The sequence below is a fragment of the Alligator mississippiensis genome, chromosome 2, assembly GCF_030867095.1.
Source record: "Alligator mississippiensis isolate rAllMis1 chromosome 2, rAllMis1, whole genome shotgun sequence".
NCBI classification, from domain to species: Eukaryota; Metazoa; Chordata; order Crocodylia; family Alligatoridae; genus Alligator; species Alligator mississippiensis.
This window is the reverse complement of record NC_081825.1, coordinates 178,161,200-178,177,716: the sequence shown is the minus strand read 5'-3', so window position 1 is coordinate 178,177,716 and position 16,517 is coordinate 178,161,200. Positions and strand designations below refer to the sequence as shown.

Sequence of the window (16,517 nt, the reverse complement as noted above, 5' to 3'; positions counted from 1 at the left end):
AAGATTTTGACCGGAGTGTGCCAATGCTCCCATGGGGACTTAAGCCCAGATGTTCCTGGCTAGTGGGTCTGCCCCTTGGCTCAGGGTCAGATTGATCGTTACATCTGGGGTCCAAAAGAAATTTTACCCTATGGTCAGATTGAAATAGACTATGGAGGTTTTGCCTTTCTCTGTAGCAGGGGGCCTGGCCCTCTTCCTGGGATCTCTCAAGCATATTTTAATCATCTCTGCAGCAGCAGGATGTTGGCTGCCACTGTCCCTGCTGCTTTACCTGTGGCAGATTAGGGTGTTATATTGTGTGTTGTGTCAGGGTGGACTGTAGTTTTTCTAAGAGGCAAGACAATTGATTTGTATAAGATGGTTTGGATAGGCATGATCCTGCCTCAGGCTCGCAGTTCAACTAGATGGCCTCTCAAGGTCCCTTCCACCCCTTCTGTATGATACCTATAAAATCTATGAGGCAAGCAAGTACTCTGAGCAAGAGGGATTTTCAATTTCATTTCCAACTTTATGTTCAAGAGGGCAAAAGAAAGGACACCTGGCATGCTGAAGTTCACTGCCATCCCCACCCTCAACCTCTCATTGCAAGAATCAGGGCAGCAGGCAGACAGGCAAGCTAGATTTCCCCAGGTGGTGCTGTTTACCTGAGTAGGTCTGGCTGCCAGCAGCCTATTTCCAGGTGGCCCCAGTTGCCAGCAGCTTTTTCAGTACCCAGTAGGCTACTCAACAGAACAGATGCCTTTCCGTCTAGCCCTTGGCTTCTGACTCCTTATTCCTGAGCTTCTGCCTGTAGACTTCTTGTTCCAGACTCCAGCACCTGACTTCTTTGCTCCACACTCTCCAGCTCCCAACTCCCTTGGCCCATGGTTCTACTTGAAGTGACCACCTAGATCTCAGTCCCATACAGATCTCAGCTTTCTGGCCCTCCTGTTCCTGATCCTTTGACTCTTGATTCTAGTCTGGACCTTGTCTTGTCTTGATTCCTTTGTGACCCTGTAGGATCAAGCCCAAGCCACCTATGTCCCAGTTGTACTCCTGAACCTTGTTCTCATTAGTGGTGCTCTCTGGAGGAGGAACTAACCTTATTCACCACCAGGAAGTTCTCAATGGTCTTCCCATTGGCAAACACCAGGTCCCCAGTGTCTTTCACAGCTTCTGGGAGAATCTCTTTTATTTCCTGAGCAATGACACCTGCAGAAAAATAGTATCATTGGATCAATGGACCTCAATGGTTCCAGCTCCTGAGGACAAGAACAGATGAAACTTTTTTATACCAGTTTAACTGGCAAGCAGACAATGCAAACCCCTAAACCAGGGTAACATGACCCAATCTAGTGTAGATTACTACTACTCCTCAAGGGATCAAGAATAAAAACACTATCTGTGCAAGTTACATCAGTTTAGGGTTCATCTCAGGGTAGATCCATCCTGGAGTGGAACTTTAGCACATGGATATTACCTACTCCCCCTGCCACCTAATAGCAAGGCGAGTAATAACCACCTGCTATGTGAGTTAACCCAGATAGCTGCACCTCCATCCATTACAGATCCCCACCTAGTTTAAATCGGCATACAAATCTTATGTATGATGCATAGGATATGCAGTCACCTGACCATGCCTTAAGTCACTTTCCAAAATGGCCATCTATTTCCTACAAATCAGTCAGTGGCTGACATGAATCCTTCACTCTGTGTGGCAACTAACCATATATCAGACTATAAGTGACTGGTTCCTAGAAGGCTTTACACTGTGGTTAAATTCCAGCCGATGAAAAGCAACCAGGCAAGGGACTTTTGGCTACCGGCTGTTCTCAAGTTATACCCTTATTGTATGTGCACTGAGTTTATTGGGCTGCTGCAGCACACAAGGGAGAGGCTTCAGCACAGAGGCCAGGGATCCAATAGAGCAGTGGAAGGATTTGTGTACCTTGACTGATGCACATATAGCAGTTTGCAGAACAGACGTGGAAGCTTTAATAACCCAATACAACTACATACATGCTATGTAGAACCTGTGAGGATGATGTCCAGGGTAGTGTACCTGTCTCTAGGGTATTTTCAATCCCCATGGTGGCAGCAAACTCTGGCTTATAGTTATAGTGCACCAGGCGCATACGGGAGATCCTCTTCAGCTGTTCAGTGGTGTCCACCTGGGAAGAGGCAAGCACAGGTCAAGGCTATAGTAGGATGCTGACTCCTAGAAGTCCCAGAATTAGGTCCAGGCAGCCATAAGTGAAGACAACGATGTTTCACACCAATGTCTGCAGCAGTGATTCCACTGACACTGAACAAGAACACCCACCTCCCCAGGGCCACCTGCTAGGCCAGGTCAGCTATCAACCAGGACTATAATCCAGTTCTTGGTTTCATCAAACAAATAAAACAAAATGGAGTGACCCACCCTCACACACCAGGGGACAAAGCAGAGAAAGTTCTGCATGTGAAGATTACACTTAGGGCTGCCAGGCTCTGGAATGGACTCCCAAGGGAGGTGGTGCTCTTCAAAAGGAGGCTGGATAGATATTTGGCTGGGGTGTTATGACCCCAGCACTCATTCCTGCCCAGGGCAGGGGGTTGGACCTGATGATCTGTTTAGGTCCTTTCCGACCCTAAGCACTATGATACTGTCCCTCATAGCACTTGACCTTGCTTTGAGGGATTAATCAGGGCAAGCAAATTAAGAACTGATCAAGGCATTTCCCCAGAATTCTGCCCAACCCTGCTCTACAGTTCGATAAAGTTTGGTTCATTGTGGTCAATGGTTTTCATTCTGTTGCTTCTGCATTTCCTGGTTCTAGCTAGAATCCAAAGAGCTGAATTCCCAATAAGACAGCCTGTGCCCAGCAAGCAGATGGGTGGTTGCATTCTTGTGGTACGCCCAGCCTGGGAGGCAATAGGCAAATCCCAGGGTCTTAGGATAGACCTCACTCTTTGAGACTGCCAGTTCAGCTAGGCACATGGAGCAGGCTCATGTCAACACTCAAACTGTGTATATTCTTCCCCAGTGCCATGACCCTCTTTAGAGCCACTTGCTGGGCTCAGGTCAGCCCTCACCTCCTGGATGTCCTCTTTCACGCGGATATCGGATGGGTGCATCAGTGAACCCATGACTTTCACATTGCCGTGAACTACAAGGGCTTCATCAGGACGGTCGGTGTTGATGCCAACTCGGCCATGGTGAAAGACTGTGTCAGGGAGCTGAGCCCGCTGCCAGAGAACATCACTGTCACTCTCAAACTGTCCTGGGTTTGAGGCCTGTGAAGAGACAATGCAGCAGTGACTGGAGAGTCTCATTGGCAGCAGTGATTACTGAGAGACGAAGAAAGGGCTGGTAAGCTGGGAGCAGAGGGGAGCTCTACATAACACCCCTTACTGATTTAACTCCACTAGACAGACACCAAAGGGCCAGGGTGCCATGCATGGCTCTGTGGTGGTGGGCATCTCCCACACACACAGAAAGCTGCCTGCATTAGAACTACAAGAGGAGAAGAAGCTCTTGTGGTTGCCTGCAAAAGCAAAGAGCTTCTGCTTCAAGCAGGGTTGTTTCACCCCTCATATGTATGTAAAAACAAGGCAAACTGGAATAAAGTGCAGTGACAGGACCTATGTTGCAGCCTGCCCACATGGTACAGCCACAACCTTACTCTGGGAATGAGGTGTATGTTGCATGAATGACTGTCAGGGGCAGCCTGATCCCTCAACCTGGAGAGCCATAAGACGGCTTGGGTCTAACTGGCAAAGGTTTGTGAACCCAGTGACATGAGAAGCACCCTTTGTAACAGGTCTTAAACTGTGAGCCTTCTGGACCAACACAAAGCCTGAGGCCCAGCAACAGCAGCCCTGCAAGACAGAGTTAGAGAGGCAACTTGCCTGGATAACCCCTCCCTACCCTTTCTGCCTTCCCTGCCTCTGGCTCACAGCACAAGTAAGTCCATGGGGGTGTGAGGCAGAGCTCTGCAGCAGCGCAAGGCTATGCTGCTAAGCCAGACAAAGCAGTGGGCAACAGGAATTTTATGTGGGCTGAGGCGAAGGCAGGAGTCTTATCCCAGAGACCACAGCACAAAGCCCTGCCTGCCCCTTGTGAAGAGGCAGCCCTGGGGGGTGTAGTGCTCTCTCCTAGTTGAAACACAGCTCTGTTCAAGTCTCTCCCTGCAGGAACTGATCAAAAGAAACAGCTGCAGTGTCCACATCCATTCCTTTCCTTTCCAGATTGCTCCTATTCTGAGATAGCTGCCACCTGAGCCTTTGGAGCTGTTCCAAACATCATATCACCTGAACAGGGATGGCCCAAGTGCAGGGGACTGCCATAGAAAGAACAGTGCATGGGCTCTCACTCCCTGAATCATGCAGGGATGTGCTGCTGGGATGTCATGAGGAGACACTGGCCAAAAGCTATCTGTGCGCAGATTAAGCTATGGCTGCACCTATGATAAATCTGGACATCCTAGACTGTTTACTACTCCCAGGGGGTCTATATGGAAGCTGCGCAGTTCATTACACACCTACTTGTCTATAAAATCCAGGGTCCCCATCCATCCAACCTGGTCCTTTGCTACAGAACATGGATAAAACCCTTAAAAGGCAGCTGAGCTGAGATCATCATAGTGTCTCGGCCTTTTTTTTTTTTTTTTTTTAACTGCTTCCTGCTTCTGAGTGGCTGTACAAGACCCAGCTTCTTCCCCAGAGCTACAGTCCTCGAGCCCCAACCGAAACACTCCCCAGGGCAGTAGGAGGCCCCTAGAACCAAGCCCTTTGCGGATTAAATATCCTTCCTCACAGCCTTGCCTGCAAACTTGAACACTGCTGCCTTAGCTGCTCCAGGTGGCATTACCCCTTGGGCCTATGTGTCTGGAGAAATCTGCAGTGGCTCTCTCTAAGGCAATCCTGACCATGCAGATCCCTCACCCCAAACAGCCCCTTCCCTAGACCCAGCCTCGGTGATCCTCCTGAAGAATGTGCCACTTTCTCTGTCCATGTCTCCCCGCTGGATTTCTACTAAGGCTGGGAAATGGGGGTTCTTTGGCTGGTTGTTGTAGGCTGCCTTCCTCATTCAGTGCATGAGGATTGAGAGTGGGGAGCACTGCAAAGGCAGGAAAAGTTGGCAGCATATCCCAGACAATGCAGCAAATGGCAGTGGAGCTCCCAAAAGCCGGAGAGAGGTGTCCAGAAAGACAGAAAAGTGTGGACTTACTCTGACAATGATGCGCTCAGAGATATGGGCTGCGAGCGTGTAGTTTTGACTTTGGGCATGTGCCTGCAGGGCCACAACCAGCATGAAGTACCTGCAAACAAGAGATACCTATAAGGGCACCAGCAAAGTACGCATTCCAAGATGGACATATTTGATACTGGCTTCCCATACAGAAGTGTCCCGCCCGGTATCTGTCCTGGACACAGTTGGTATCAACTCCCCTCAAACAGACAGGGATGCTTTGCACAGTGACATGTGGGTGATATCCCTGCTCTGAACAGTTTCTGGGTTTTTGGTTGTAGCCATGTTGGTCTAAGGACATAGGCAGGCAATTCTTTGGGTAGAGGGGAGGGGAGGAAAGGGGAGAAAGGCGGGAGTGGGGGAAGATAAAGTGTAAAAGGCCAGGTCTGGCAGGTACTGATGAATCAGATTTATGACACATTACACCTTCCTGACATTACAACCTTCCTGTCCCCTACTTTTCTTCCCTTTATCTTCCTAATTTCCAGCTATTTCCTTTTTCAGAACCAGCCTCTCTTCTACCTTGTATTAGAGTCTCCCTTACTCACCTTTGGCTTCACCTTCAACTAGCAAAAATTTTCTCCATGACCTGGACCTGCCTGGGCTAGCCCAGTATTCAGGCCAGAGTCTACCACACACACCCAGTTAAAAGAGCAACTTGATTAGGGTGCAGGCTTCATTATGAGTTAGATGCTCAGGAAGCTGCCAGAGGGGAGAAGAGAAGAGGTGGTGTGGCTTGAGCCCAACTACCATCTCTCAGATGGGATGTAAGCCCAAGGTCCTGGCCACTCGCTGTCACTGACCAGCTGAGCTTCTTGCTGGTTCATGATCTTCAGTGTCTTCCAAGGATGGCAGTGGAGTCGCTCACAACCAACCCCTGGATCTCATCATCCCTTTGCCCACTCCAACAAGATGCCTTGATTAAAACAGCAGTGCTCCCAAATGGCAGACACAGCTGAATGTCACTCCACTAACCAAATGGTTCCCTCTTCTCCTTCCTCCTCACCCACTCCCCATAACAGCCAGGAAGAGTTCATGTTGCTGCTCACCTCTGGTCAGGGTTAGGCTTGCCTTTCTTCCTCATGTTATTGGCTGTGGTCTCGCTGAAGTGCAACCGCCCCACAGTGACCTTTGTAACCTGCTCAGAAGGCAGGTTGACCCTGGGAAAGGGGAAGCAGGAGAGTAATTGAGAACACGGATCAAAAGGAGGCCACATGAAGAGTGGTCATATCCCTGCTGCAGGAGAACTAAACCCAGTTCCAGTAATCTGGGGAACCCCCACATTTTCTTCATGTCAGCAGGTGCCACCAACAAAATGCACAAAATCTGTGTCCAGGGGAAAGGCGAATTCCCCCACAGACTTAATATGTTCAAGATGATGAGGATGGAACCTCATCTGGGGAAGAGACAAAGAACATTTTATATACCCAACCCACCTGGTCCCTCCATCCTAGCACCTCAAGGATCCCTGGCCCCACTCTCCCTTCCTTCCACTCCTCAGGTGGTTCTCTGATGGTACAAACACGCATGCACACAGCAGCCACAGGAGCACTTACGTGACAGGGTTGAAGGGACGTTTGCTACGATCAGACTGCGACTGTTCTATGTTGATCGACTGGTTCAAGGCCTCTAGCTGAAGACAAGATGCAGGTACATGGTAGAGACAGGAATGTTGCAGCTTTACCCACCCTCACCCCCTTCTCCTCACACAGGTGTATAATCCAGCCACCTGCCAATCTGCCAGTCTTGAGCATCGAAACTGCTGCTCAGGAGAGGCTTGGTTACCTTGTGCCTCTCCTGCTACCCATCACCTGTGATGCCACCTCCTCTCCAGCTGTGAGTCTGGAAAGGTAGAGGGCTGAAGCATCACAGAGTTTGGACCAAATGGCCTCCTCCTGGGTTCTCCCATCCAGACTCACACATACAAGGGCCAGTCTCCAGAGAGATGTGCATGCACACAGGCCAGATTTCCCAGGGGCAGCTTCCTGAGTGCCTATGTCAGAAATACTCTGTGACTGACTCTGGCCTACCGCAGCCCAGGAGGTGGGGCTAGAGTATAAGGCTCAGACCCTTGCTTTGGGCAAAAGTACTGGTCACAAAACATGACCCACCCACACCCAAGCAGGCATGATCACACAGATGGCACACTCAACACCCTTGTCTATCAGGCACACTCACTCACAGTGCAGCATTACTCACCTTTTCCACACACAGGCACCCACAGAGTGTGTGGAAGGTGCATGTTCAACGTTTAGGCCTCTATTCACACACATGGTAACAAAATACACATTCACCCATGCAGATTCACACGCACACTCCTTGACACGTACCATCCTACACACACCAACACCGTGTTCATCCACCCCATGATTTTTTCCAGTCCTCGGGTATTGTAGATTCTCCTTTCAGGACTTACCTTGACTCCATGCAGCTTCAGATAGAAGCACTCGAGGGGTTTCAAGCCCTCTGGCGTCTTCACGTACTTGGGATCTCCAAGCATGCCAATGTACACTGTGACCTGGAAGTGGTTTTTCTTCTGGCACACAAAGGCATCATCACCCACTGAGAAGTTGAACCCTTTGTCTGCATCCACCCGATACGTTAGCATAGGGCTGCATGCCATAATGGGGAGAAAAGGGAGTAGATGTCAGACAGAAGGCCAACAATCCACTGAGAGCTACACATAACCTGATGACTTATGCTAACTAGAAGAGTGTAAATAATACCTGAAAAGAGGACACCTTCCAACTTGTGAATGATTGTGCAAGCCACCTTTCCTCACCATCACAACCAAATAACACCAGTAGGGGCAAGTACTGCTAACATGTGAAAGTAGAATGAGGGAAGTAGGGTTGTTAAAATTCAGGCAACTGGAAACAAAGGGGAAAGAGCCAGCATCATGTAACCATTCCCCTTTTCTGCAGACCATCTGCCAGTGCTGCACAGTTCATTCAGAAACCTGGCTTCACAAACTTCTGTCTTATGCTGACTTTTCTCCAACAACTTCAAAGTGCTGATAGGCACAAAATGGCCTGCAGCTAGTTCTGGATTCAGACAAAACAAATGTCTCACAGCAAGTCTGCACAGAAACTTCAGGAAGAGAGTGCAAGAGTATCCCATGTCCAGGAGGAATGTCAGGGTGATTATACCAGACTGAAAGGGAAGGTACACCACAGAACAAAACTTTGACCAGGATACAAACACCCAGCTCTTAGAAAAGGTGCCATGTGATCCTTACTGATCACCAGTGGACCTGACCAGTGGACCAGTGGCTTACATCTCACTTGAGAAGGATGTTGTCCAATAACACACCTCCCCTTTGCACCACACTGGAGCAGATTCAAAGCAGATTCAGAGAGAAGAAAACTCCACAATGAACCACCAGCACTACCTCCTGTTCCCCCTGGGCTTTTCTTCCATCCACCTACTGTCTAGGCTTAATGTATGGGATCAGTCTCCTGAGTGCTGCTTCTCAAGATTCAGAGTTTGGGCCGGAGAGTCAGACTAATCCAGCATCTACATTAAGGCAAGCGTTGGACTCTCTCTATAGGCCTTCTATCTTGGACAGGACCGTCTGAAGCCTCTCCCAGTCACTGCTCAGACTCAGATCTCTACATCACTGACCCTGGCCTTGCTGCCAGGCTGTACCCACCCCGAGCAGGCAGATTCCCAGGAAAATCAGAACCACCTGCTGCTGCTGCTGCTTACAGTTTCCAGCTCCCACAATGCCATGTCCAAGGTGGGAGGGAAAACTTGGGCTGCAGAGAAGAAACACACACACCAGCTGGGAAGGTTTAATCTATGTCTCCTTAACAGCCTGGTTACTGTGGTAACAGTGAAAATATGTGGCCTTCGCAGTGAAGCCCCTTTTCTCCCACCTCCCAAGATCTCTGGCCTGCTGTCTGGGGGAGCAAGGGGCCCCCTCGGCTGTGCTGCCTGTCAGGTACATGTGGGTAAGCAAGCCCACTTGCATCACTCACTCTCACCAAGCATTTCAACTGGGGGAGGCAATATGCTTCCCCTGTCTTTTTTTCTTCGCCCAATTTTCAAATCATAGGGCACACTGTTTTGTATTGAAGCAACATTCTCTGTTCCCAGAATGAGGTGGCTGAGGTCTGAGGCAGGTTGGTGTTACAACCCAGCCTCTGCTGCCACCAAATGCCACCAAACCCTGTGCCACTGGAAAGCTATCAAAAGCCAACCCCTAGCTCTGCGGGCCACATCCAACCAGCCAGCCATAGATGGATGACCCCTGTTTTAACAGAATGTGGGCAGAATGGGAGCCAGGCCTTGCTTTTCACTGCAGGCATTACAAAAGACCATGCCTCCTTTCACTAAAGAAAGTACAGTCCCATATTCCTCCCAGTAGAGAGAGATGGGTAGATAGATAGCATTAAGAAGAGTGAGTAGGATGGAATGGTGGCCACTGATGATCAGATTTCTAAGCCAGACATTGTAGGAAGCTGGTAAATGCAGAAAGGATCGCTCCCCTTTCTATACTAACTCTCCCCAAGGCCAAGTCACTACAGTGCTCCATGGCTGCCAGACCTTAAAAGGATCCTCCGATTCCTGGCAGAAAAACCATTCATTCTCCCAAGTGCATCCCAGTGACCAGCCTGCTGCACGATAAGATACACGCTTCTACTGGGTTCCCCCAGAAGGCAGGGTACTTGCACCAGGAGAGAGCTGAACAGCAGCAGTAGGCCAAAGGGGTTTCAGAAAGTTCTCCAATATCATCTTCAACTTTTTGCTGAGATGTGGCCAACACAAACGGCAGGTCTCAGCATGCCACGCTGTATCCCTGATCTATGCAGCCTGCCCACCAGGCCTGCTGGGCTTTCCCCACTACTGCTAAAAATGCAACAATTATGCACAGAAGAGAGAAGATATTCAGGGATCCTCTCTTCAAGGATTAATGCAAAGAACCTGGAACCTAATAAAAGATCAACAATCAAAGAAAGCAGCAACAGAAACAGTAAGTGGGTCTTTTGTGTAGAAGCCACATCCTGGCCTACCTTGTTCTGACATCCATCCATCTCACACAAGTTTCCCCCCTGCAGTGGCCTATCAGATTACTCCCATCATGCTGCCAGCTGAGATTTTTTTTTTTCAATATAATTTGTATCCGAGGCCAAATTAGCCAAAACTAATTCCAAATCCAAGAGTTCAGAACCATAAGTGGCCCTACAACTGGCAAGCATCCTCCACCTGCACCTGGGGCTTCAGATATTTCCAAAACCTTTGGCGGGCATCCTATGTGCAGGCCCAAGCCTTGAGGCTTGGGGTTTGGATGCCCTCGAGTTTTGCTTGCCCTTAGCCATAAGGCCTTCGGAGCAAGCAAGGGAGGAAACTCCCATTTCCATAAACTGGGCTTAAAGCTGCTGCTCCTCAGCAGGTACTGAACCATGCCAGAAGAGCCAAAATACACCACACATCAGTTGTGTCACTGCAGTCTCCCTTGTGGGGAATGGGTTAATGCTGAACAAAGTCTCTGGGGTGCTTCCAGGCTCTGGTGAGCAAACTCCCAGGAATCTCCATAAATAACCGTTTCCTTCTTTCTTGAAGCACCAGAGGGCTCTTGGTCTGCCTGAGATGTGCCCTGAACAAAACCAGACGAGGGAAGGAAAGTGCACTACCTTAGCCAGGAAGAATGAGAGGAATTTCTCCCTCTTTCTCTCAATGCCCCCGCCCCCACCTTCCTCAGAGTATTAGGCTTTTATTTTGCCATCCCTGTCTTCCTGCTAAATTCCTTTCTTTTCCTTCTGGTTCTTCTCTCATAGGACTCAGTACACTGGGACAGGCCCAGGATCTATTGAATCTGGTATCCCATCTTTGACAATGTCCAGCACCAGATGCTTCTTCAGTGGAAAGTGCCAGTGAAAGGCAGATGAGGATGATCTCCCCCAACAATGGGGCCCTGCTCCTTCTGTTCACTTTTATTCATGTGGTCCATTCCTCACTGTTCATTTTCATGGGTCCATCACAAATTGGACCCCTGAAAGCATCTTAATGAGGTCCTTCAGGCCTGGGTCATCAGACAAGCCAGATCCACCACATACACAGCCTGTTCCTCCAATGCCTCCCCCACACACACACCACTTTGCACAAATACACAGCTCACCCACTCTAGCCCTGCACTCTTCACCTCTCCAGCAAGTGTAGTCTCTTCTCATCTCCTCTCACCACACCCATTACCTCCACAGGCGCCCATGGTGCAGGCTACCCTGTATATACCTCGGCACTTCTCACAGACAACCAGCTGCAGTTTAGAGAGGGAGAAGAAGGAGGGGAGGGATTCCCAAAGCAAACAGGAGCCTTACAAACATGGTCTGGCTAATGTCTACTTGAACTGATGGCTGCTCAGCACGCAGACGCAGAGCTTGAGCCCCTCGGCACATCCCCCTCCCCCTGCTTCTCAGGAGAGACAGAAATGCCACTGCCCTGCAGAACCCCCTTCCCCAGGGTCTGGTTCACTGTAGCTTCAGACAGAGCAAACTGCCTGATTGGCTGTGAGTGAGGTCATCTCCATGGGCAACAATCCTAAGCAAACTTAAAGGGTCTAAGGCAAAGACTGTTTAACAGCTTGTAAGACTAGACTGGAACTCTGCGATTATCTGGGCTGCCCCCCTAAGTAATTCAGACCTGAGAATAATTTCACCCAGTGGTTTCTGCATCAAACCCATAACTTCTAGCTGGTGTAGGACATCTTTTTTAGGAAGGAAAAAGGCCCATACCTCAGTCTTGATTTAAAGACTTCACATAAGAATTCATCTCTTCCTTTAGTCGATTGTTGCACTGCTTAATTACCCTTCCCAGAAAAAATTCCAGCCTGTAACAGCAAAAATGTGCCCCAAGTCATGGGAGGGGTCACTGCCTCTATCTCTATAATAATGCACTTTTTGAGAATGCTTACATCCTCTCAAAAAGTCTCCACTCAGCCCATTTGGGGCCCCTGGCACCCATGATCACACTGCATGGGGCCCTGGCCAACTGGGACCCAAGTTCTGTTGGCTTGGAGATTATTTACATACATTTTGTGGGTCCTTCATATGCTTGTGATGGAGGACTGCAGCCAATGTGGCACTGATGGGGGACAAAGGACTCTGGTTTCCAGGCCCTGCTTTTAAGAATAAAAATGAAATCTGATCACTGAGGCATTGGTTGGCCTCATCTCTGCCAAAGGAATCTCTGGCTGCAGCCAAAGTCACACTGGTTCTTTCTAGTGAGAGTGCAAGGGTCAGAGGGCAAAGTCCCGGGAACACAGAGGTCTAGGGTCAAAAGGATTATTTGAGCCAAAAGGCCTCTGCTGATGAGAAGTAGATTAACACAAGATTCAGAAGCCCAGGATTGGAGAATAGGCAATTTCTCCCAGAGCTGTCCTGCAAAAGGGACAGGTTATGAACTCCCCAAAGTCAGTGTCTAGCATCAAGGATCAGGGGGACAGGCATCTGCTTTGAAACAGAAAAACTGGACTCTTCTTCAGCCATCTTCCACAGTATGAGTCAGTGACTCAGCATCAACCCAGTGGGAGAGTCTACACAAGACCCTAACTGTGCAGTAGCTGAATAATACTGTGCAGTAGCGCATGACAGCAGAAACAAAGCTAGTATGCTACTATGCAGTATTATTCAGCTACTGCACAGTAGTATCACTAAAAAGGCTTTCGCCGGTGCTACTTGTGCAGTAACTCTGGTTACTGAGTATTTATTTAGTACTTGATTATACCAGTAGCGTCTCATGTAGACATGCCCAGTAACTGCTCACCTACGCTACAAGAGACCCACCCAACGGAGCACCTGACCGAGGACATTCCAGAGACCCAAGACATATAATGTGACTATCATGATCTCTGTGATCCCCTCTTGACCAAATGAGCTTTTCCCAGGATTAGCCAGCCACCGGAGACTCACTCATGAAAAACTAATGGGACAACAGGGCTTAGCCTGAGTGTTGTTGTGTTATGCATCCCAAGAGCACTCACCCAAGATACATATTCTCTTGCCAGTTGTCTCTCCCGTGCCAAAGGAAGGACCCTCCTTACCCCAAGCAGAGATGTAAGATCTGAGGCAATCCAAGAACCCATACCGCTCAGTGTCTAGGAGCACTTCTTTTACAAGTAAGAACTTGTGGGTCTTAACCCCAGTCTAGGGCCTAGAAGAAGCCCACAGTGAGGTGGCCAGCTGGGCCAACCATGGGGAGAACCTGGAGGAAGACACTAGTCCTATTCCCATGATCAAAACGCAGACCTGTCAGTCTCAGATTGAAAACACTTCTTTTTGGCTTGGGGCTGAATCTTCACCAGCTGCCTCACCTCAAATTGTAAACAAATGGTGAGATGGAGGAGGGAAGGCTTGCTGGGATTTATCAGCACACCCTGTCAGGGAGATGAATTATGCCTGTTCTCTGGAATAAATTAACGAACTGCCTTGTTCCAGAAGTCAGCTTTGTTTTTGGAAACCATCTAACTCTTTCAAAGGTTCAGCGGGTCTGAAACCACACAACTGGTGGGAGAGGCCAAGATAAAAGATATTGCAAGTAATACAAAACAATGACACCAGTCCTTTAGGCCAACACCAGTCCCTCAAGCTGCATCACCTAAGGGGCATAGCCTTTCATGCTGAGACATAATCCCAAGCACCTGAATTCAAATTCAGAACACATCAATCCTTTCAACCCATTTCTCTGGCATCAGAGAGAGCTGACCTTCCTTCTTCAACAGTCCCAAACAAGACAAAGACCCCAAACCTTTAAAGTAGGCCTCCCTGAATTGAAGCATACTTGCTTTATGAAAAAGGGAGCACTGGTCCTTTAATTAGGGTATGGTGATCTAGATCAGGGGTGTCCAACCTTTTTGAATGTGGGGCCGGATCACGAACTTTTTATCACCCAGTGGGCCAGTGAGCCATATTCAAAGACGTCACTGGAAGTGGTATCATATCAGGAAGTGATGTCACGTGACCTTTGACACCAATGAAGTTGCAGGGGTTGACATGGTGCTGGTTGACATGGCATGCATGCCTGGGTTGACATGGTGGTCCACAAGCCGCTTGGCTACAACCGGACTGACCTGGTGCTAGAGAAGCTGCGGGGCCAGGCCAGGGTTAACCTGGGGCCCGCCCAGCCTGCCGATGCCATGCCCGGGTTGACATGGTGCTGCAGGACCCGCCTGGGCAGAACCGGGTCAGCACCAGCCAGGAGAAGCAGCATGCAGCTGAAACTGGCTTCCCATGTGCTGCTGGGGACGGGAGGAGGTCGGCCAGGTCCGCACCAGCCAGCAGAAGCGGAGCCATGTGCTGCTCAGGACTGACTGGCGCAGGCTTGTCCTGTCCCAAGCGGCACACAGCTCCGCCACCGCTTCTGCTGGCCGGTGCAGACCCAGCCGGGCTCCTCCCGTCCTCAGCAGCATGTGAGAAGTGGCCCCCTCGGGGCCTTGTGTGCAGGTGGCCGGGCCCGGAGAGCCACAGTGCCCGGGGGGAGTCTGGCCAGGGGAGCAGGCGCTGCCTTGCTGTGGGGCAGGGCAGGACAGGGCAGCCGGGCTGGCTTGAAGGGGTGGGGGGGAGAGGCAGGCGCAGGCCGGCACTGCCAGTGGCCGCTGCTTGACCTCCCACGCGGGGCCGCTCCCCCAGGCCCCACGGGAGTAAGCAGCTCCCCTCCCTCGCTGCCGGCTGGGGCCCACAGGCCGGACCTGCCCACTTTGCCGTGGCTCCATGCCCCGCAGTGCTCCCTGCCCTCCTCACTGCGCTCCCTCCGTGCTCTCTGCCCGCATCGTCGCCATGGCTCCGTGCCCTGCGGCGCTCCCTGCCTACCTCGCCGTACTCCCTCCGCGCTCCCTGCCCGCCTTGCCTGCACCGCTGCCAGCTCTGCGCTCCATGGCGCCGCCGCAGGCCAGATAAAATGGCTTGGCGGACCGCATGGCGGCCCATGGGCCGCATGTTGGACAAGCCTGATCTAGATCCCTGCATAGGGAGGGAAAGGCAGAGTGGCACATGAGCTAGTCTATGTGGGACAATGGTGTGAGATGATAATCAGGAATCAGGTAGCAGTGGTCCTGGAAAAGAGAGGCAGGGTACTGGGGTAAGATAGTACACTCCAGAGAGTCGTGCTCAAGGCAGTGTGCTGATCTAACAGCACCCTCTACTTTGGCATTATCGCATCATTAAGGCAAGAAAACATTTAGAGCCTGTCCTCCCACTCCCATATCAAGCCTCTGGGCTGGTTCTGCTCCTGTTGGGCCTTAGCCCAGAAGTGCTTCTTCCTCTCAAGTGTCATAAAAGCCCATAAAGGATTTTTAGAATTACTTGCTCAGAGAAACAAGGATTATCCCCCAGCATAGGGGAGCAAATCACCCTTCCCAGTGGCCCTGCCCTAGACAGTCAAGAGTTGGACAATAGAGATCTTTCATCCACTCACACACGTCTCACTTTGGCAGGTGGATTACTTTTGGCTGAGCAGATGTCACCTCTATCTAGTCATAACATCCAAATTATCCACATCCTCCCAGAATGCAAGGTAAGAAAGTTTTGGAAAAAGAGATTCTCCATAGCAAGCAAGATCTTTCCCCTCCCCTGCAAAGGAAGGAGCATCAAATAGGGTGCCCAGGCAAGAAGGCGTTATATTGTAGCAGCTAATGCAGAAGCAATAACTACAAAGCTAATGCCCTAAGGAAGAGCCTTTCAAGAGAAACAGAGCATGAAGTGTAGCCTCCTCCCAGCCTGGATCTTCCCAAAAGACCTCCCCTGGCTTTTCCCCTGGAAGCCAGCCTCCTGGCGAAAAAAGAAACCATGACTTTTGGTGGAGAAGGGTTCCCTCATACAGGAGATTGCCTGACAGCTGTGCAGAACTGTGCCCCTATCTGGCTATTGTAGAGACCCAGAGTTTTTGTTTAGCTTTCCTGCTTGGAAGACTCTCCTGCTTCGGGCATCTGCCTGACGAGAATGCTCTTCCATCCATGCCAGGGGGCGAAGATCTAAAAACCAGCAGCTACCATACTCAGCTCAAAAAAAAAAATCACCCAAAGTCTGGAAGCTAATTCAGAGACTGAGGGGGCACCTTAGCTCAACACAGCAGAATACTAAGAATTTATGGGGGCACTGGAACTGATGCTAACGTTCTTTCTGCATTTGTCTAGCCAAAGCAAATGGCCTGATTCCAAGATAAATCCTAACTTCCTAGATTATGGCAGGTGCAAAAGAGATGCAGCTAGAATCTCTGGCCCACTAAACTACTGCCAGGAATGTTACTGAATGGCTCGCAGGAGATGAAGGCTTTCAAAGCTCCTGCTCAGATCGCAATAACCAATGAATGT

At 50.1% G+C, this 16,517-nt stretch overlaps 1 protein-coding gene across 4 annotated transcripts in view; it reads right to left on the bottom strand.

The window, feature by feature from the left end:
* MYRF (myelin regulatory factor) overlaps window positions 1-16,517 on the bottom strand; it is a 114,214-nt gene that overhangs the window by 23,859 nt on the left and 73,838 nt on the right. For all 4 annotated transcript variants that reach the window (XM_019485247.2, XM_014593478.3, XM_059722498.1 and 1 more), the window contains 7 exons: window positions 7,629-7,824; window positions 6,769-6,845; window positions 6,262-6,372; window positions 5,192-5,282; window positions 3,055-3,255; window positions 2,042-2,150; window positions 1,082-1,191 (listed from right to left, as the gene is read on the bottom strand). In XM_019485247.2, coding sequence (XP_019340792.1) covers window positions 1,082-1,191; window positions 2,042-2,150; window positions 3,055-3,255; window positions 5,192-5,282; window positions 6,262-6,372; window positions 6,769-6,845; window positions 7,629-7,824 — 895 coding nt within the window. The remainder of the gene's footprint in view (window positions 1-1,081; window positions 1,192-2,041; window positions 2,151-3,054; window positions 3,256-5,191; window positions 5,283-6,261; window positions 6,373-6,768; window positions 6,846-7,628; window positions 7,825-16,517) is intronic.